Genomic DNA, 22613 nt, shown 5'->3' with positions numbered 1-22613 from the left:
ACACTATCACTAAATATATCAGATTGACAACACACATTACTCAAAAAGGAAAAAATCATGCAGGTTATACAATCAAGGAAATCATCTAAGTTTTGAGTTGGGTTATGCGTACACGATGGACACCATCTTCTCCTGGAGGGTCTGCATGGACTCATGTAAGTTGGGCAGGCTCAGACTGTAGTGGTGCTCTTGGTGTAGTTTAGCAGCTTTAATAGCCAAGATATACTGGTTGTGGAGAGTCTGTAGTTTCCAAGTGTTCTTCACATACTTCTCCTTAGTTTTGTCTCGATCTCTGTCTGGAATAGACACAGTCATACAGAGTTTATGATAACCAGCAAGATAAAGCACATCATAAATGAAGATGTCTGCATTTATCTGAACCTTAAAGTAGAATTCTTACCGCTTACATCTTGATGGGACATGAAAGCTTTCAGATTGTGTTTATTTTTGATGTAGGATATTGTTCTCTGATATGATAATCTAAAAAATGTAGATCGTTTTTTTCCTATGATCACAACTACAAAGCCAATCTCTAGTCTCCTACACTGGAGATAAGTTCGGTTCTGCAGTTTTTAAAACAGAATACAATATGTCATACAATAAAGTAGAAATAGTTGAATACATAATTTCTGAACATCTCCCTTATCTAGTATTGCTCTTCTATGTAACACTACAGAGTTGAATAGGTAGTGTTGTGTAACTGTGTAAAATTAGTCTTGCTGCAATAAATGTGTAGAGCGAGAAAAAGATCCCATATACTATACACAATACAGGGCACAAATGAAAATAAAAGGGGGATGGTGCTTGAAATCATTGTCTTCTGTTAACCATGGTTACCTCCAAGAAAACACATGCAGTCATCAGTGCTTTGCATCAAAAGGGCTTTACTGCTGTAAGGACATTGCTGCTTGCAAGATTGCCCCCATATAAACCATTTATTGGATCATCAAGAACTTTGATGAGAAGTTCCATTGCTGTGAAGAAGGCTTCAAGTACCCAAGAAATCCAGCAAATGCCAGGACCGTCTCCTAAAGAGGATTCAGCTATGGGATCAGTTCAACACCAGTGCAGAACTTGCTCAGGAATGGCAGCTTGCAGGTGTCAGTGCATCTGCACACACAGTGAGGAGAAGGCTTTTGGAGGATGGCCTGGTGTCAAGAGGGCACTTCTCTCCAAGAAAAACATCAAGGACAGACTGAAGTACAAGGATTGGACTGCAGAGGACTGGGGTAAAGTTATTTTCTCTGATGAAGCCCCCTTAAGACTTAAAAAGTTGAGCGCTACCATGAGTCTTGTGTCATGCCAGCTGTAAAGAATCTTGAGACCATTCATGTGTGAGGTTGCTTTTTATCCAAGGGAGGAGCTCACTCACAATTTGGGCTGAGAACACTTCCATGAGTAAATAATGGTATCTAAACATCCTCCGAAAGCAACTTTTCCCAACCATCCAGGAACAATTTGGTGATGAACAATTCTTTTTCCAGCATGATGGAGCACCATGTCACAAGGCAAAAGTGATAATTAAGAGGCTCGGCGAACAAAACATTGACATTTTGGGTCCATGGCCAGAAAACTCCCCAGATCTCAATCCCATTGAGAACCTGTGGTCAATCCTCCAAAAGCGGAGGGACAAACAAAAAACACAGAAATTGTGACAAACTCCAAGCACTGATTAGGCAAGAATGGGATGCCATCAGTCACGATTTGGCAAGAAGCTGATATCCAGCATGCCAGGGCAAAGTCTTGAAAAAGAAGGGTCAACACTGTAAATATTGAGTCTTTGCATAAACGTGATGTATTTGTCGATAAAACGTATGAAATTCTTATAATTGTACTTCAGTATACATACAAACATCTGACTAAAAGATCTAAAAGCACTGAAATAGCAAACTTTGTGAAAAACAAAATTTGCGTCAGAATCAAAACTTTTGGCCATGACTGTATAATCTACAACAAACATCAGTAAACCAAAATCTGGAATTGCTGTGCTAGTCATTACAATAAGAACCGGACAATGGAGTTGGAAGTCCTATGTAAATGTAAAATCAAACTTTAGACTATTGCTCATTACAGGTTTGATCAAGCTAGTAGTATAAAGCTACATTCACTCGAGAGTGACAGATTTACGTGCGTAAAAATGCGTGTAAAATCCGTCCGCGTGAGTTGTGTTTAGCATCAGTGTGCTTTGCGAGTGGCATGTGTTTTTCACACACTCGCAGGCAATTCTTTATTTTTTTCAATGTAATTGATGCGTAAAACACGGACAGCACACGGATGTGCATTTGTGTGCTGTGCGTGGTTTTCATGCACCCATAGACTAAAATGAGCGGCTAGGTGCATGAAAACACACCAATATAGGACATGCAGTCAGTTTTACGGACTCTCGCTGCGTCAAAACTCACGCATGTGTGAATAGCCCCATTGAAATCAATGGGTCCGTGTGCTGTGCATTGTTTTACCGCACAGCACATGGACGAGATTCACGCTCATGTGAATGAGCCCTAAGACAGAAAAAAATATGTGAAGAGAATTAGGGGCTACAAATAAATATCCTATCTGATGCTTGGTTTTGGTTTTACATTTTTGTGAATAAAGTAAAAGAATAACTGAGGCAAGGTATAATACTAGATAATAAAGGCAGAGAATAGCAGTTTAACAGATTCATGCTATAATAAAATAAGCAAAAAATTCTGAGTTCTAAGAAAAAAAGGTCTATCATTGTTATTTTACTAGGAATGCAAATAATTTCTACATCGGACGCGTCAGGAGAGCTGACGAGTCCTCTTTAAGGGTACCTGGTAGATAATCCAATAAAGTGCACCTGTTTAATGACAGGCGGATGTTCACAATGGTGGCAGATGGTATCATGTCGCTTTGGAGCTTACTGCATATAGCAGGAGAATTAGAGCTCCGTATAAAAACAAAGAGGTCCAACACCTATACATATAGTGGAGAATTTTGGAACTAAAAACGAAATGGTATTAAAAAGGTGGACAGTCACATTTTTTTTTATATTGAATATGTTCTGATTGTACTGTTACAATTCTATAAAAAAAAAACACATACAATCTGTATCCTGAATGAATGTCAATAATGCAGCCTCATTCACTAAAGGGGAAGTCAATCTACCGATGCTGGCTCTGTTCACTCTGGCATGCATACAAGGGAGAAGCCAAAATAAATCTGGCATACATATCTTAAAGATCTCATAGGTTTTTAAAGTTTGTTAATAGCAGCATAATTACCTTTATTTGCCTCCTGGTACTTTTTCTTGGCTTGTATGGTATCTTTTACTTTACTACGATACTGTGTCTTCAGGTTTTCAGTCTCATGTTGGGTTGTCTATGGGATTAAATAAAGAAGTGCATTATAGTTAGAATGATTTTTTTAAAATATGAAAATTATTCTGGGCTTGCATTATGAATATAATGTATTACTTAATTGTGTTATAAAAGGAACAATATTTTTTGTAAAATCAAATTAGATTCTAATCACAGTTGATTTGACTGTGAATTAGTGACCAATAATCATTCAGGTGGGTGTCTTAGGACTTGTTCACATATATCCAGCCTTCCATTCTCCTCTCCTTAAACTGATGATACAATTAATTCCATAGTTTCTTATGGGGACAGTTTTGTGTTCGGTGGCATCTGTTTTTAGTTCCCTGAGCTGAACAAGGAATCGTTCCATGCAACGTTTTTCTGTTCGGCCATGGACGCTGGACATGTGCACAACTTTTTCATCAGTTGTATCCAGGTAAAAAAGAACTGGCTGAACCTAACTACACCTTCTAAACTAATACAAAATTGACAAATTGTTTAACCCATGTTGCTTATCATGGTCCTATGCAATAATGCAGATTAGAGATAATTGATCTCTCTGTTGTTCTTTGAACCTTAGAATGCCCCTTCTTGTACAGTATAGACATCACTGCCACATCATAACACCTAGGCTAATACATCCACCCGTCATTTAAACTGTACCACAGTGGCTTCACACTATCTCTGGAGTCACATACTACGTATATTGCCTCCAAACTCTAGTGCCACATAGCACATTGACAGCAAAGACAAGGCGTTAAGCTGTAATCGTAACGTCCGCGGTCGCAGACCGCAATCTCCTATCATCCTGCAGACTTTTCCTCCCAGAGATGCCAGCAGATGCGGCCGTCCTGTCCTGCAGTGACCACTAGGGTGCGCACTTGAGCTCATTCCTGGCCTTAAAGGACCTTAGCACACACATGTTTTAGATTTGACTGATTGCTCCCAGATCACCCTGGACTATAAGAAGGGCCCTGCCCCTTCACTCATTGCCTGAACGTTGTTGTGTTTACCTGTGTTTGTCTTTGCAAATGGTCCCTTAGTGTTTTCCAGTTCCCAGTGTTCCCGTTCCTGCTACCTGTATCCTGTATCCCGTGCTACCTTGTTCCTGTTCCATAGAGAGTTGGAGTCGTGTTGTGTCGTATACTACGCCTGCTGTATTTCACCGCGCCTGGTGTCTGCCTGCTGCTAAGGTCCCATCCGAACCTGCCATCGCTACTGTCTGTATTGCCACAGGTACCCTTATTCGAACTATAGACTTTGCCTTGGTATCCTGTTTGGTCAACTGCTATCCCGCTACGGCGGTACGGCCCAGTGGGTCCACACACCCATCGTGACAGTAATGTGCCAGTAATTCAATATACTATAGACAAAACTGCTAGCGGTGGAACCACATAAAGAAGAATAAACCATGCCTAAGTTGTCACTTTATAATCTAGAAGTTTACAAAACTTTTCACTGGCATCAAGTATGTAATCTGAATATTTCAACAGTGAGTGCACATATTTGTAGTAAATGTAGCTAAGCTGAATTTGTTTTCATCTTGACATCATGATGTTATCATCGTGTACAAAAGAAAAATTAAGAAACAATTATTGGGTCATACAATTATTTAGTCTGTGGATGACAATAATGTTTTGGACTCTGCATAGATGAATTAATGCATGCATACTTTTCTTGATGTTCACTATGAATGTTTTCCGTTATAAGGCATAGAGGCCAATAAACCTAATTCTTTAGGACTTGAGTTGGCACAAATTCCATAGCTCAATGTGAATTTAACAAGGCTGTGAGCAATAAATGCTAACATTTTAAAATAATAATGTCATTACAGATTCATGAGTAGAGCCATAATTATACTGTCACGTTTTCAGCTCCTGAAGCTAGACAGAAAGGCAGGTGAGGGTTCAGGGAGAAGATTCTATTGAGCTGCTCTAGTCTCTCGTATCAATGAATTAGATCTGTTCTATATAAACCCTCCTGACTTTGGGCTCCTTGCTATTTATTATTTCGCTACCTGGTTTGGCTCAGTGCTTTTGAGTATTCCCCGTTACCCCTCTTTGTATTTAAACAGAGCCCTAGTTGCTTCAGGGATGTCGCAGGGCTAGTTCACCCCCTCTTGCTGAATCGGTCAGCAAGTACCAAGTCTGGTAGTGGCTGCGCTTTTGCTGGACTGGTTACCTTTTTTAGTACCATTACACATACAAAGGTGGGTGAGGGGTTATGGAGTCAACCCCCACAATGGATTTTATCATTTAAGGCCTTATTCACACGAACGTATAATACGTCCGTGATACACACGTGATTTTCACGCGCGTCGCACGGACCTATGTTAATGAATGGGGCCGTTCAGACTGTGAGTGAATTTCACGCAGCGTATGTGCGCTGCGTGAAACTTATGACATGTCCTATATTTGCTCGTGTTTCGTGCAGCACGCACCCATTGAAGTCAATGGGTGCGTGCAAATCGCGCTCGGCACATGGAAGCACTTCCGGGTGCCGCGTGTGTTGCGCGCTACAGTAGTAAAAAGAATGAATGAAAACAGAAAAGCACCACGTGCTTTTCTGTTTGTAAACATAAAACCAGAGTGTCATCATGATGCCGGCTGCGCGAAAATCACGCAGCCGCGCACCATATGCTGATGACACACGGACCTTTTGCGTGCGCAAAATGGGCATGTCCGTGTGAATAAGACCCTAACTCTGTGGATGTAGAGGGAAGCTGGGAAATTTGATCTCTGTTATTAGGCTATTGGAGCTCTGACTCCTATATATATATATTGAGAAATGTATCATCATAGATTTGAGACCTAAAAACAAAATGATGTTTAACGGTAAAATGACAATGACACAGCCCGTTTTTTTATTTATTTTTCTAATTTAGGTATTTTTATTATGTCTTAAAAAACAGAGACGAAGGAGAAACAAACCATGTCATCGAGAAACATCTTGAGGCAAGCAACACATCTTGATGCACATGAGACAGTTTCTCTAGTCTAGGGGTATTTAAGAGCTGCACGTGACATCCTAAAGTGAAATAGGATACCAATTTGGTTCGGCAAATATCAACAGAGGAATGGCGGAAAGTTGATACACTCAATCACTCGTCTTCTTCTTTTAGTCACATCCAGGAACGATAAGTATAGGTGGAGGTGTCCGGACATGTTCCATAAGATGTTTCCCACTACTCCAGCTCATTGCTTCCATTGTCAGCAAGCGTGTGGTACCTATTGTCACATCTGGTGGCTATTGTCACAACTGGTGGCTTTGTCCTGATATTCAGAATTGTCGTATACTTCCTTTACAACACTGTCACCTCTGGCTCTACATCCTGTTTTAAGGAGATTGCACTCTTATCACCTCTACCCAGCTCCATATCTGTTTTTAAGAAGGACACTTTTGGAAGCTTTTGGACACTGAAGGTCAGTCAGTGGGGTGCCACTGTCTGTCTGTCTGTGGGGTACCACTGGATATATATTGAAGTGTGTATTGAATAACTCCATTTCTTGCTTCACATGGGTGTACTAATTACAATTCAAAATTATAAGAATGATGTTTTGTATTCCACCTGGTTGCTTTGGTTGACTTTTCGTGACTTCCCCACCATGCGTCAATGGCTGTACTCCCATGCCTCTTAACCCTCCCCTTTTTCCTCCTCCTCCATCCTTCCCTTTTTTCTTTTCCCTTTGTTACCCTGTATGAGTGAGGTCTGAGTGAGAACGGTGCGTGCCGGCCCAAGAGTGGACCAGCCTGGTCACCTTACCTGAGTCAGGTGACCGGACTGGTCCACTCCTGGGCCAGCAAAGTCCAGTCACCTTGCCTCAAGTCAGTGACATGAGGTCAGGTGACTGGACTGGTCCACTCCCGTCACAGCACGCCCCCGACCTCACTCTGACCGCCGCTGCCGCCGTGTCATTCCCTCCTTGGCTCCGTCCGCCTGCCCTACTTACTCGAAGTGAGGTCCAGGTGACTTTTTTCATCAAGGACATTTATGATATATCCACAGTATATGTCAAATGTCCGATAGATGCGGGTCCCACCTCTGGGTCCCAGATCTATCTCTAGAACGGGGCCCCTAAACACCGTTCTACCTCTTTGTGTTGTGGCTGAAGCTTGTGATTTCCGACCATGAAGAAGAAAACAGCGTAGCTTGCTGTGCTACGCTCTTTCCGTAAGTCCATTAGAACTAAATAGTAGTTACGGAAACAGCGCAACTCGCATGCTACGCTGCTTCCGTAACTGCCATTCACTACTACGCTGTTTTCTTCTTCATGGTTGGAAATCAGCCGGAACACGGAGAGGTAGAACAGGGTTTATGGGCCTCGTTTTAGAGATAGTTGCGAATCCCAGAGGTCGAACCCGCATCTATCTGACATTTATGACATATCCTGTGGATATGTCATAAATGTCCCTGATGGGAAACCCCTTTAAGCAAGTCAGAACAACTTCTGCTGTGAGTTCTTATCAAAACTTACCATTGAAAAGAGACGACTGCGCTGCAGACTGACTGACGCAGTAGCAACATCATCAATACCGTCTAACCTCCACGCCTCACCAAAGAGAAGCAGTTCCAGCCATCATATTAGTGGTGAGTTAATTCAATGTTTGACCATATATAGCAGGCTAATTTTTAAGTTGATAATTTTGTATGGCCCGCGAATAATGTTATAAATATCCAAATGGCCCATGGCAGATAAAAGGTTCCCCACCCCTGGTCTAGCTTCACATCACGTTTGAGCATCCTATTTAAACGTCGGTATGATTTTTTTCTGCTTTTTTCATTTTTAAACAAATCCGTTAACGGATCCATACGTTTTCAATGCGGCTTTCGTAATGGTTAAAAGTTTCAGTATGTCTACGTTTTACAAGTTTCCATCAGGAATTGTTTTTTCAACAGGACAGACAAATTGAGAATGACTTGTTTTCTGTCTTATTGAACAACTGGATACTGACGGATCTCTTTTTCAGTACAATGCAAGTCTATGGCAACAGGATGCAGGATAGGCATCCTGTTGCACCAGTTTGTTTGACATCCGTTTTTCTTAACATGACAAAAAAACAGGACGTTTTAACAGGATGGTAAAACGTGATGTGGACCTAGCCTTATATAGCTAGAAATCAAGTGGATAGGTTTGTCTGCTCCAATACTCCTGGCTATCACAGCAAACTATAATGAATGAATTATACAACTTTACACCTAAGGTCAGGAAATTAATTAAAACATAATTGTGTTATAATGATGACTCAAGTATCGGCCTGCTCTCACTGCTATTCTGCCAATTTACCCTTTCTGAAAATCCTGGCTGTGGTCGCAACCTGTATGATTAGGAACACGGCAAACGTTTTATATATATACATAGGACTTATGAAACACACTTAAAAATGGAACAATGTTAGTTTTTCAGCCTCTAGATCAGGCCTTTCCTGGTGCCAACATATTACACAACAAATGCCAACCCTCTAATCACTCAACGGAAATTCATTTCTACCATCAAATATTTATGACTATATATTGACATGAATTTCCAAGCACATGGAATAAGTTACCTTCAAATAATCCTGGTTGAGAAGTTGCCACTGTTCAGAATATGACTTTTTCAGCTGCTGTTTTTCCCGAATGAGATCAGTGAGCTTCTTCAGAGGCCCGGAATTTAGATTGTCTGAATGGTTCCGTAATATGTGACTCAAGTTCTCTGTCTGGGTTACCATTGTAGACCAAGCCTATGATGGCAAAACAATTTGGAAAATATGACAAGGACATTGAGGACAGGTGAGTAAATTCAGGTTTAATACTTGCATTAAACAATTGAGACTACAATAACGAATAGTAGCTACAATTATTAACATAATGTATAACAAAGGTTAATTAATTCCCTGAATTTTGTATGATCCAGTTCTTACTATGCTATCTGCGTTTCACTCAACTTTATCTCTCTCCCTGCGTCACAAGACCTATAAGGGCATGCCCAGACGTGGCGGATTTCTTCCGCAACTGTCCGCATCAATGCCGCACAGAATCTGCGTTGCAGATTCTGTTGCGGCTCTGCCCAAAATGGGCATTTAATTGATGCGGACTAGCCGTTGCGTATTGAGGTGAAAGTACTTTCCCTTCTCTCTATCAGTGCAGGATAGAGAGAAGGGACAGCACTTTCCCTAGTGAAAGTAAAAGAATTTCATACTTACTGGCAGTTGTCTTGGTGACGCGTCCCTCTTTCGACATCCAGCCCGACCTCCCTGGATGACGCGGCAGTCCATGTGACCGCTGCAGCCTGTGATTGGCTGCAGCCGTCACTTGGACTGAAACGTCATCCTGGGAAGCCGGACTGGAGGAAGAAGCAGGGAGTTCTCGGTAAGTATGAACTTCTATTTTTTTTACAGGTTGATGTATATTGTGATCGGAAGGCACTGTCCAGGGTGCAGAAACAGTTACTGCCGATCGCTTAACTCTTTCAGAACCCTGGACAGTGACTATTTACTGATGTCGCCTAGCAACGCTCCCGTAATTACGGGTGCACACACGTAGTCACCCGTAATTACAGGAGTCCCATTGACTTCCTCAGTCTGGCTGTAGACCTAGAAATACATAGGTCCAGCCAGAATGAAGAAATGTCATGTTAGTAAAACCAATACGCTCCGCAGCACACATAACATCTACATAACATCTGCAGACTTCATTGCGGAATTTTGACTCTCCATTGAAGTCAATGGAGAAATTCCGCAATGAGTCCGCAACAAGTCCGCTACACGTCCGCAACAACCATTGTATGCTGCGGACACCAAATTCCGCTCCGCAGCCTATGCTACGCAGCGGAATTGTCCGCAACGTGTAAACGAACCCAACCACAAAGCTGTGGAAGGCAATGGAAAAACGTGTACGCTGCGGATTTCCGCTGCGGATTTCCGCTGCGGACTGTCCGCAGCGGAATTCCAGAGCAATTCCGCTACGTGTGGTCATGCCCTAAATCATACTCTCTTAAAGGAACAGTAAACTGTGACTCTAAGGGTATGTGCACACGATAACTGCATTTACGTCTGAAATTACGGAGCTGTTTTCTGGAGAAAACAGCTCCTGAATCTCAGACGTAACTGCTCGTACTCGCGTTTTGCGGGGCGTCCATTACGGACGTAATTTGGAGCTGTTCTTCATTGGATTCAATGAAAAACGGCTCCAATTACGTGCCAAGAAGTGTCCTGCACTTCTTTGACGAGGCTGTTATTTTACGTGCCGTCTTTTGACAGCGACGTGTAAAGTTACAGGTCGTCGGCACAGTACATCGGCAAACCCATTGAAATTAATGGCCAGATGTTTGCCGACGTATTGGAGCCGTGTTTTCAGGCGTAATTCGAGGCGTAAAACGCCTCCTTTACGCCTGAAAATAGGTTGTGTGAACCCAGTCTTAGGGTATGTTCACACGACCTATTTTCAGACGTAATTCAGCCATTTTACGCCTCGAATTACGCCTGAAAAGACGGCTCCATTACGTCTGCAAACATCTGCCCATTGCTTGCAATAGGTTTTACGATGTTCTGTTCAGACGAGGTGTAATTTTACGAGTCGCTGTCAAAAGACGGCGCGTAAAAATACTCCCGCGTCAAAGAAGTGCAGGACACTTCTTGGGATGTTTTTGGAGCCGTTTTTCATTGACTCCATTGAAAAACAGCTCCAATTACGTCCGTTATGGACGCCGCGAAAAACGCGAGTACTTGCAAAAACCTTTGAAATTGAGGAGCTGTTTTCGCCTGAAAACAGCTCCGTAATTTCAGACGTAATTTGCTACTACGTGTCAACATACCCTTATAAATGTTAAAATTATTTACATATTCTCTATGGCTTCTGGAAGTTCTTAGGACTGTATATATATGAGGCAAAATAATGGTCATGCAGACTGGCATTTTTCTAACAACAATAATCTCATTGAAGAACATATCAGTTGGCCCCTTCCCAGTTTGAAATGGCTGCTAACAGAAAACAATATATTTTTCATTATCAGGTTGTTGGAGAATTAGTTGTTCCATCAGGACCACCCCTTTCCATTTGCTCTATTAGGGCATATGGATATCAAAGAGTGACGCCACCCAGTTCGGATCCCACTCTAAGGCCTCGTTTACACGAGCGTGTGCGTTTTTCGCATGCAAAAAACGCGGCGTTTTGCGTGCGCAAAAGGCACTTAACAGCTCCGTGTGTCATCACCATATGATGCGCGGCTGCGTGATTTTCGCGCAGCCGCCATCATTATGACACTCAGTTTGGATGTTTGTAAACAGAAAAGCATGTGGTGCTTTTCTGTTTTCATTCATCCTTTTCACTGCTGTTGAGCGAATCACGCTATTCGCACGGAAGTGCTTCCGTGTGACATGCGTGATTTTCACGCACCCATTGACTTCAATGGGTGCGTGATGCGCGAACAGCGCACAAATATAGAACATGTCGTGAGTTTTTTGCAACGGACTCACGTTGCACAAAATTCACGGACTGTCTGCACGGCCCCATAGACTATTATAGGTCCGTACGACACGCGTGAAAATCACGCGCGACGCACGGACGAATAACACGCCCGTGTAAACAAGCCCTATGAGTCAGGACAGAGGTCCGCTAATAAGTGGCGGCTCTCGTTCTAGCAGACTCGAGCAGTCCATAGATTACATGGATAACTACATTTTCCTCTGGCAAAATAAACTATTTCCAAGGGGTCTCGGGAGCTGAACCTGAGGTGTCTCTCATATTAAAGGGGCCAATAACAATTACCAAATGTGAAGAATTTCGAAACTTGATTAGTATGGGTATGTTCACACATGGTAGATTTGTTGCAGACATTTCTGTGACTGTTCCATAAATCTGAATGGGTTTTGTAAAAATCATGCACATGCTGCAGTAACAACCCTATTTACATGTATGGAACAGATTTACAGTCGCAGAAATTACTGCAACAAATCTGCCGTGTGTGAACATACCCTTAATGTTGTTATCAAGCAGATTTCTATGGGACGCAAGTAACATTTCAGTGCCTTAGACATACAATCTTCATAAGGAATATACACTGCATAATAATAAAAATAATAATAATAATCATCAGATAATTAAGAACCATAGTTAACAGTCATATCATTGATAACCATTGTTAATAGTTGGAACATTAAAACGATTTCCCAAATGTCTACGATGGCAAAATCCCTGTAGGCGAGGATCACATGCAGTTTTGATGCAGTTTTCGGCTCAGTTCTTTGAGCCATAGCCAGAAATGGTTCCAAAAGGAAGAAAAGATAAAAAGAAAAGACTATTGCATCTCCTGTTTTTGTGTCCACTCCTGTGTTTGGCTCAAAAAACTGAGCCAAAAACGGAACCAAAAACTTCATTGTGTGATGCTTGCCAGAATGACAATCATTTTTACAAAGTAACACAGAGATGAAGCATTTTATGCTTGCGCTATGACCTGTTGCTCATTTTCATTCACAATATGAACTTGTCTGCACCAGATTTACCTTTCAAATCACTTTTATGTAATGCCCTCAAATTAAATACTGGTTAGTCTTGTAAAGAATGGTACAACAGTTTTATCTTCCCTGTCTGTCACTATGATTTATTTTGTTTTACCAAGAAAAGTAGACTGCATACACAAAGAGTTTAAAAACCTCTAATACAAAGTCTAACTTCCCTCCATGTAAACTCACACACACAAATGCTCATAACTCCAAACCTATAGAGGATCCCCATAGGTCGGCTTAGGACGGCCGCCCGGGGCCCAAGGCTACCTGGGGCCCATCACCACCCAAAGAATAAAACCACATCACAGTTTCACGACAAAACTGCTTTGTGTATGGAGCAGAAAGCCCCCTGTGACAAGGGACGGAAATCCCTTACATAGGACTCAATTGGATGCGGATACAATTGACAGAACTGGTGAGGCAAGGGAACAATCAGTTCCCTTCCCCACCATTTGACGCTTTTCTGTGATGCAGGTGGCGCAATGACATCATCACACTGCCTGTGTCACTCCACTGGATGAGGCCTGGTCTGAAGAAACCAGGTATGCATTGCTGGTGAAGATTACGGTGCTGGAATGGGGACAGGTGAGTCTGGCACTGTGGTGTGTGTCTCATTATCTACAGGGGAAGAGAGGCGCTATCTATAGGGGGGGTGTGTGTCACTATCTACAGGGCGGGTGTGTCGCTAACTACATGGGGGTGTGTGGCACTATTTATAGAGGGTTGTGTGGCAGTAGCCACAGAGCGCATTGTGAGTGGCACCTTCGATAGGGGACACTGTGTGTGTGTGTGTGTGTGTGTGTGTGTGGTGCTTTAGTTTACAGTATTTTATACAGTTGTATTCAGGGGCGCCGTGTATGGTACTATTATATTCAGGGACACAGAGTATGGTAGCATATTCAGGGGAGCAGTGTATGGTACTATAATATTCAGGGGGGCAGTGTATGTTGCTATTATATTTAGGGGCATAGAGTGTGGCACCATGAGAATTTTTTCTTCGTTTATAGGTGTGGAAATGTTGGAAAAGTGAGGCGCTATAGACATCTGAGTGTCAAGTTCTGCAGAAATCGGTCATGGCCGGGAGAAGTCGTCATGAGGTCTGGACCGGATGGAGAAGAAAAGAGAAAAGGAATGACTAGAATCTGAGAAAATATCACCTGTGAGTCACTGGATTTATAGAGGATCTGCCACCTCTCCTGACATGTCTATTATAGGAAATCCTTGTATTCCACAAATAGTCTTTGTGTAGTCCAGGACTAACAGACAAATTGGTGTTACCAATCCCCTATTCAGGAGGATGTGTCCCTCACAATATGATGCTGTCACCGATGGTTGGAGACTGTCAGTATGTTGGGACGCAGCCCTTTGACAAAGGGAATCATAACACCTATTTTTCAAAGCTAGCACAGTTATGCTAGCACACGGCACAGCGGTGATGGTGTAGGGGGGCTGAAGCTTGGGGAATAGCTCAGGGCCTACGGCCTACTTAATTTGCCACTGCTCAAGAGATATTTTCCACCCCTCTTTCATCACTTCCTAGATATGTACTAGAGAACTTTTTAAACATTCAGTCACACTTATATTGTTGAAGTAGATGTGTTACCTGGACCAATAACCATAAACATTCTAGCTTTCATAAATCAGAGAATAATGTTCTCCAACTTACTGTATATGTATACACTTTATATCTGTCCATACAAACACTAATTTAAAGATCCATTTAAAAGATGCATGGATTCTCATGCAGCTTGGTTGAGAATTCCTGCTGGGCCATCGGATGGCATAAGAACTTTGATGTTACTACTCAAAAAATGTTTATGAAACTTCTGAGAAGAGTGTTTAGTGCTTTCTGAATGATTGAGAGAAGCTTCAACATGACTCACCGCACAGGAAAATACGGGGTCAGCACTATTGGTGCCTACATCAATTTGTAGACAAGAGGTTGCACTGCTCCCCTATCAAGGTGACTACCCCATTACACTGTTAGTGGTCACCTTGCTTTCAAAGGAATTGCTCCAGACATTTTAAAGAGGCTCTGTCTCCCTATCTCCTACATAATGTGATCGGCGCTGTAATGTAGATAACAGCAGTGGTTTTTATTTTGAAAAACTATCATTTTGAGCAAGTTATGAGCAATTTTATATTTATGCTAATTTTTCCTTAATGACCAACTGGGTGTGTTTTTACTTTTTACCAACTGGCCGTCGTACAGAGGAGTGTATGACGCTGACCAATCAGTGACCAATCAGCGTCATACACTTTGTTCCACAGTGTGATTGTGCAGTGAAAGAAGCTGGGCTGGAACAATGAGAAGTGTAGGACACTGATTAGTCACTGATTGGTCAGCGTCATACACTCCTCTGTACAACGCCCAGGGGGTAAAAAGTAAAAGCACGCCCAATTGGTCATTAAGGAACATATTAGCATAAATCTAAAATTGCTCATAACTTGCTCAAAAATGATAATTTTTAAAAATAAAAACCACTGTTGTTATCTACATTGCAGCGCCGATCAGATTATGTAGGAGATAGGCCACTTATAAACTGGTGACAAAGACTCTTTAAGTGCATCTCCTTATTAACAAAATAATAATGCAACATATAATAAAAAATATAAAAGGCAAATAACAAAGGAAAAAGATGGCAACTCTATTCATGTACATGGTGAAGAGGTGGATTATAATATAATGAAAACATGTTTGCCAACAATATTTCTTTACAAGGTATGTGTAACGTCTATGGCCGGGGTCCATCGTTCTGACTTACCCCTCGACGGCCGCGGCCATGGACATGTGAGTTCCCTGCAGCGTCATCCTCATGTGAGACGCCGACACTCACTTCCTGGAATCGACACTGTCTCCGGAGGGCGCGTGCGCCCATGCGTGCACGGTCTTAAAGGGCCAGTGCGCGCATAATTGCAGGAAGCCTGCATCAAGCCCAGAATGCTACTACTGGACTATAAAAAGGGCTCTGCCCTCTTGTTCTTTGCCTGAGCATTGTTCGTTACCCAAAGTTTGTCTTGCAAATGGTCTCCTAGTGTCTTCCAGTTCCCAAGTGTTTCCTGTATCCTGTATGCCGTGCTGTCCTGGTCAAGTGCTGTGCTGAAGCTGTTGTCGTGTTCTGCTACTCCATGCCTGACGTGTACCTGCTGCCTAGTCCCAGCCGAGCCTGCCTTGCTACTGTCCGAGTTGCCACCGGTACCCTTTCTGGACTATAGACTCTGTACTATACCAGTTTGGCCAGCTGCCATCCCGCTACGCGGTACGGCCCAGTGGATCCACACCCTGCATCGTGACAGTATGTGCACCTTTAACCTCTCTCCGCAACACTACATACATGTATCTCCAAAAAAGGAGAAAGGAGAGACTGTGTAAGGACCTGCATGGGAGATGGCAGCCGCAATTCTGTCAGTCCCAACGCTTTAAACCCCTTTTTTGGGTCACGTAAATGCCAGAACAGCAAAATCACCTTTTTTCTGCATTACCCTCATAATATAAATTAAATATTATTAAATTAATATAAGAATGTGCCCCAAAATTATGCCTAAAAACACAAGGCCTCATACAGTGATAAAAGGTGATGACTGTTGTAATACAAAGAAAATGAGAACATTACACTGGTCATTAAGGACGAAATTAAAGGGTCAAACATATTCTAATACGTCATTGAGAGAAGTCATAAGACGTGCTGGTGGTCTTTTAACCGGGACCTTCACTGATCATTGGATTAGTGCAAGAGCTATGACCTTTTGACTTCCATCAGTCTGAGCAATTATTTGTGAGTGAAGATGATGGAACATTACATCCCCATTAAAATCAGATTTATTTTCTGCACCTATTATCTCAAAATAATTCCCTTATGTGAACGAGTCACCAAAGGTCCCATGATGCACCATATGCAGTTTTTCCATTCTCTAGGAGTAGAGCTTAGCATGATTATCTACATCTGTCAATTCAAGCCTGTTTAGGTTATGGGAAGTGATCACACCTCTAAGCACACGTCAGCCTCAGAAAAACACATTTCCTTTCTCTAAGGCCCTGTTCCCACAGAGTTTTTTGGCGCTGATTTTGACGCGGGAAACACGTCGGAATCAGCACAAAAAAATGGCCAAAAACGCCCCCCACTGATTTCAGTGGGAGGCTCTTGGCCGCTCGCGGGGGAAAAAACGGCATGTTCTTTTTTTGCCGTGGTTCCGTGTCTGACTTCCTGTTAAAATCAATGGGAGGCAGAAAAAACCTGCGGCGCTCATTACTGAGCATTTTTCGTGGTGTTTTTTGCCAGCGGCCCTTGAATTAGCTATAATGGCGGTGGATGAAAAACGCCGCGGAAACCGTGGCAAAAAAGCTGATATGCAATGCACACAGTCACTGCACACGTTTATCTCTACCATTTTGTGCTGTATAAGTGCATGATAGTTTACCTTTACAATTTTTGTATGGATCATATATTTGTTTTTTCTTTGCTTTACTTCTTCCTACAATATTCTCATGTTCTTATCTAGTCCCTTTACTTATCTTGTATTTATTTATGGTTTGTTTGTTCCCTTTTTCTACACTTAAAGAGGATCTGTCACTAGTTTAGTAATGCACAATCTCCTATCTAATCTAATAGTCGCTGCCACACTGATAATGCTTGTGCAAATTGTGTCCCAAAACCTTTATTATTTTAAAAGTTATGAGCTTTTTTTCTAAATATGCAAATGAGGCTATACGTGGCATCAACACCTTCTCCTGAGGTTGAGCTGTACCCAGGGGCGTAACTAGGAAAGACTGGGCCCCATAGCAAACTTTTGACTGGGGCCCCCCCTCCCCTGGGTGTCACACAACCTCCCCCCCCTTGTAGATAGTGCCTTTTTTACAGCCCCCCTGTAGATAACGCCATACAGCCCCCCCTCTGTAGATAGCGCCATACATCCCCTTGTAGATAACGCCATACAGCCCCCTGTAGATAACGCCATACAGCCCCCCTGCAGAGAACGCAATACAGCCCTCCCTGTAGAGAACGCCATACAGCCCTCCCCTGTAGGGAACGCCATACAGCCCCCCCCGTAGAGAACGCCATACAGCCCCCCCTGTAGGGAACGCCATACAGCTCCCCCCCTATAGGGAACGCCATACAGCCACCCCCCCCTGTAGGGAACGCCATACAGCGTCCCCCCTCCCAAAAAAATGCAACCTACAGTGTGTCCTACAAAATACATGTATCCCCTCTCCACAGGATCTCCACAGGATAGGGGATACATGAGTGATCACTGGCAGCGATAGGGAGAACGGGGGACTGAAAGTCCCCTGAACTTCTCCATGACAAACCTCTGACTTCCGGCGTCTGCGCAGCTCAATAAAAATGAAAGTAGCGCTGGTCACGCATGCGCATAAGCATGACCGGCGCTCCATTCATTTCTATGGAACTGCCGACACAGACCCCGGAAGTCCGAGGTTTGTGATGGAGAACATCAGGGGACTTTCAGTCCCGCGTTCTCCCTATCAATGCCAGCGATCACACATGTATCCCCTGTCCTGTGGAGATCCTGTGGAGAGGGGATACATGTCCTGTGGAGAGGGGATACATGTCCTGTGGAGAGGGGATACATGTCCTGTGGAGAGGGGGATACATGTCCTGTGGAGAGGGGATACATGTCCTGTGGAGAGGGGATACATGTCCTGTGGAGATCCTGTGGAGAGGGGATACATGTCCTGTGGAGAGGGGGGGGGGGGATACATGTCTTTTTGCTCTATTTTGCGCCTTCAGGACCAGACACCGTTTAGCCATTTTTAGCACGTGTTAGTTAAATGGCTATAACATTTTTATTTGTTGGGATAACGACGTGATTTTTGCGACGTTTTTTCCGTAGACAATGCAGGTTTCTTTTTTTAATCTTTTTTCTACACACCTTTTTTGCTATTTCAGAATTTTTATTCATAAACTTTGAAAATAATAGTAAAAAAATAAACTTTTTTACATTTCAGCTATTTTTTTTTTTTTGGTAATAACATAGTTTTACCCTAAAATAGACCTTTTATTTGTGATCGTCATTGTCTACCGTAAATTTTTATATATTACATGTCTATATTAGGGTAATTGGGTCAGCGCTAGCGTTACAACAATGATTGGCGGGGGGGACGTTTTTTTTGGGGTGGGTGTTTTGTGTATTTATTATTAAAAAATTTTTTGCACTTTACTTTATTATTTTTTTATTACTATGGTCTGTCCCCCAAAGGTCAAAGAAGACCTTTGGGGAACTTTATATATTTTTTTTCTTTCTTTTACACCATGTTTTTCCACTGTAACTGGAGCTGCACAGCAGCCCCAGTTACAGGGGAAATCAGCCCTCTCATAGTGACTATTGTCACTAATAGGGCTGTGCTGGGTCTAGTTAGACCCAGCAGCAGCCTGCCACTAACGGCACCCGGCGATCATGTGACCAGTCACATGATCACCGGGAGGAATAGAGACAGCGCCGCTGCTGCTGTCTCTATTCCTGTACACAGCGCACATTCAGCGCTGTGTACAAGTGATCAGAGAAGACAGAAGCAGCGAAAGCTGCTTCTATCCTCTCCTCAGGGTCCCCGGCAGTGACTGACAGCCGGAGACCCGACATTCAGCTGCCCGATCGCGCGGGCAGCAAGTTAAAACCCGAGCCGTAGAAAGTCTATGGCTCGGGTTTTAAGGACCCGTCCCTGACCGCTGGCCGTAAAAATACAGCCAGCGGTCGGGAACCAGTTAATGGCAGAGCGGGGAGATACCTCCCTGCTCTGCCGTAGTGTTCAGTGGCGTCCCGCTGTAGCAGCCATAGCGGCTGCTAGCGGAGCCTCCGGCCATGGTGGGGGCCCGTGCCGGCGGGCGACACGGTCCCCCTCATGCCGTGGGCCCCGTAGCAGCCGCTACTGCTGCTACGGCGGTAGTTACGCCACTGGCTGTACCTCACAGACTCTGATTCTGTCCTATCAGCATGAAGCTTCTTCACACACAGTGTGAGAGGCTGAGGCTAGAGGGAAGGGGGATCATTTAAAATAGCCATACCTGGAGCAGTGGTTCTGGTGGCATATGAAAGATAAGATTGTAGTCTTTCATATGCCACTAGGATCGCAGTTCTAGCTGTGAAGCAACCGGAGATTTTACCAGCTAAAACATACAGCTTGCATTCCCAACTGTGTTTTCAACTGGTGATTTTTCCGGTTGTTTCACAGGTATGGCATATGAAAGATTAGAATCTCATCTTTCATATGCCAACAGAACCACTGTTCTAGGTTGTCCACAGCCGGAGATATGTCTGTTTTAATTCTCTCATGCTGTGTGAAGCAGCTTCATGCTGATAGGACAGCATCAGAGGCTGTGAAGTAGCTCCACCTCAGGGGAATCACTGGTGTTGACACCCAGTTGGCTAGTATAGCCTCATTTCTATATTTAGAAAAAATCTTATAACTTTTAAAATAATAAACAATTTGGGACACAATTTGCACTAGCATTATCAGTGTGACAGCGCCTATTAGATTAGCTAGGACATAGGGCATTAATAAACTAGTGACAGATCCTCTTTAAGGCCCTTTTGTACAAACGCTCATTCCCGATCATCACCCAGGGCAAAGATCAGCCAATATACAAGCAAACACTCCTTCATCGGTTGATTGAATCTTTTATGTGGCAAAAAAAATGTTGCTAGTCAACAGCAAATCTCCCTCTGTAAACAGGTGTGCTGCTGACCTGATGCAAATGTATTGGGGCGAACAATCTTAGCAACGATCGTTCGTCCCCATACTTAACAATTGTTGCTTCTTGTGAATAGAACATACAAGCGCCAATTAACAAGTTGCATTGTTGATCGGCGCCCGTTAAAGGTTGTCAAGCATGGACGATATCTGGCCTTGTGAAACGACCTTTAGGGTCCTTTGGGACCGGCAGATTTCTACTAATAAATGAATGGAAATCGAAGATACAGCACGTCGATCGGTGCTTGTTTAGCTCCATTTTCAAGTAGCAAAAATACTATGTGGAGAAGAATGAGATTGTTTGTTCTTATATAGCTCACATCATTGATGGCAGAATATACCCTGTTTACACGGGGAGGTGTGCTACCAACAAAACTGCTTTTTACTGCCACATAAAAGATGCAATCAGCCGGCAGACAAGCATTTGTTTAAATAAGACAAATCAATCCATTCTGGAAATTCCAGAAAAGAATGAAAATTAATGACCTACTAAGCAAAAAGTGATGCATCGATTCATTTTCAGTAGTGAATAATAAAAAAAAAAGTGCAACATTTACCTGAAACTCCCCACTGTTAGACTTGGTTCACCAATCAATTAGTGGAATTGCTGCTTTTTTTTACCCCCCCCCCCATTTTTTTTTATAAAAGCGAATCAATAAATGATATGTACCACAATATGGTGCCATTGAAAAATAGAACTCGTCCCACAAAAATCCCTCATACAGCTACATCGATTGCTCTCTACGTCAGTCTAATAGAGAATAAATGGAGAAGTAATGCGCACATGTGACCACTGCACCCTTCAAACGGGGGGGGGGGGGTGGGGGGTGGGGGGACACGGGACCCTCATTCTCATGATCGGTGGGGATCCCAGCGTTCGGATACACAGTGATCATACATTTAACACCTATCCTGTGGAAAGGCGATGCATGTCTTTCAAGGGCCAACTCCTTTAAGGGTTAAGTATGTATAAACCTTATTGCATTTTACATTTCAATGTGGTCCCCGAGCCGTGATCCCATGGACTGCATTAAATGGACACTATATGCTTGTCTATACATACATGTCCATATTGTGATTCTGTAGACACACTAAGGGGAATTTATTAAATGATTTATATCCGTTTTCTGGCAGTAAAAAGTTGCAAATTGGGGTGCTGTCATATTTGTGCTAAAATTTGCAATTTTTCAGTCCTCTCGACACTTTTGAAAAGTAGCAGGAAAGGGGGTTGGGTTAAATGGGAGAAGCACCATTGGTCTGACAGATTTACTATAATTCATGTCAGAAATTGGTGTAGATCAGAGATTGGTGTTTTTAGGACAGCTAAATATGCGCCAAATTTATTATGAGGTGTGCACCTCTTAATAAATTTTGCACATTTAACTCCAACGATCTTCTGTTTGAGACTGGCATGCGAAATATCAGTCTTAGTAGATCTGCTTGCATACAAACTGGATTAAAAAAAACAAAAAAAAAACATTTTTTTATCCATTCTGTCCTCTAGAAAATCACGTATGTCATTTACTATTTGACAGCCCCCTTCATTTATTTTTTTTCAAGCAAGTATAATGATTCTATTATTGGGACAATATTACTCATCTATCGACCCCCAAGTAATGGATCAGCATTTCTCAAGGAATTAGCAGAATTGTTTCCTATTGTCACGAACATCACTCACGGCACACACGTGACTTGGATCTTACTGTAAAGGGGTATTCCACTTTTCCACTCTCACCCTTACACACGCCTATCGCAACAGGCCAATGAGTTAAGTGCACCGCAAAACCAGTCCACACATCCGCACAAAACCCTGCAACCACTTGCCGTATTTGGCCGACAAGAGCCTCCTCCTGGTAACGCACACGTTCACAAAGTCCAAATAGCCTTAAACCGGTTACACTTTTCCTCTTCGAGGTTGCAGGTAGGTTTAGAGCAGAAACAAACTTATTCATTTTGAGATTTAATATACACAAGTACAGTGCTTTAATAGGTTACAAAAATGGTATAATAAAAATGACAGTTAAACCACAGCTTCTGTTTCAGTCACCATTGATATCAATGGTGACAGAAACATCGTTAATGATTTCCGTTCGTCACCATTCTGG

At 42.8% G+C, this 22613-nt stretch overlaps 1 protein-coding gene across 1 annotated transcript in view; it reads right to left on the bottom strand.

Moving 5' to 3' along the window:
• FES (FES proto-oncogene, tyrosine kinase) overlaps nucleotides 1–22613 on the bottom strand; it is a 126350-nt gene that overhangs the window by 41493 nt on the left and 62244 nt on the right. Inside the window, exons 3-5 of the mRNA XM_075858121.1 lie at nucleotides 8868–9041; nucleotides 3246–3342; nucleotides 113–296 (exon numbers count right to left, since the gene is read on the bottom strand). Of these exons, the coding sequence (XP_075714236.1) occupies nucleotides 113–296; nucleotides 3246–3342; nucleotides 8868–9041 (455 nt within the window). The remainder of the gene's footprint in view (nucleotides 1–112; nucleotides 297–3245; nucleotides 3343–8867; nucleotides 9042–22613) is intronic.

This window comes from Rhinoderma darwinii, chromosome 3 (genome assembly GCF_050947455.1).
Source record: "Rhinoderma darwinii isolate aRhiDar2 chromosome 3, aRhiDar2.hap1, whole genome shotgun sequence".
NCBI lineage: Eukaryota > Metazoa > Chordata > Amphibia > Anura > Rhinodermatidae > Rhinoderma > Rhinoderma darwinii.
The sequence above is the reverse complement of the archived record's forward strand: the minus strand, read 5'-3'. Positions and strand labels throughout refer to the sequence as shown.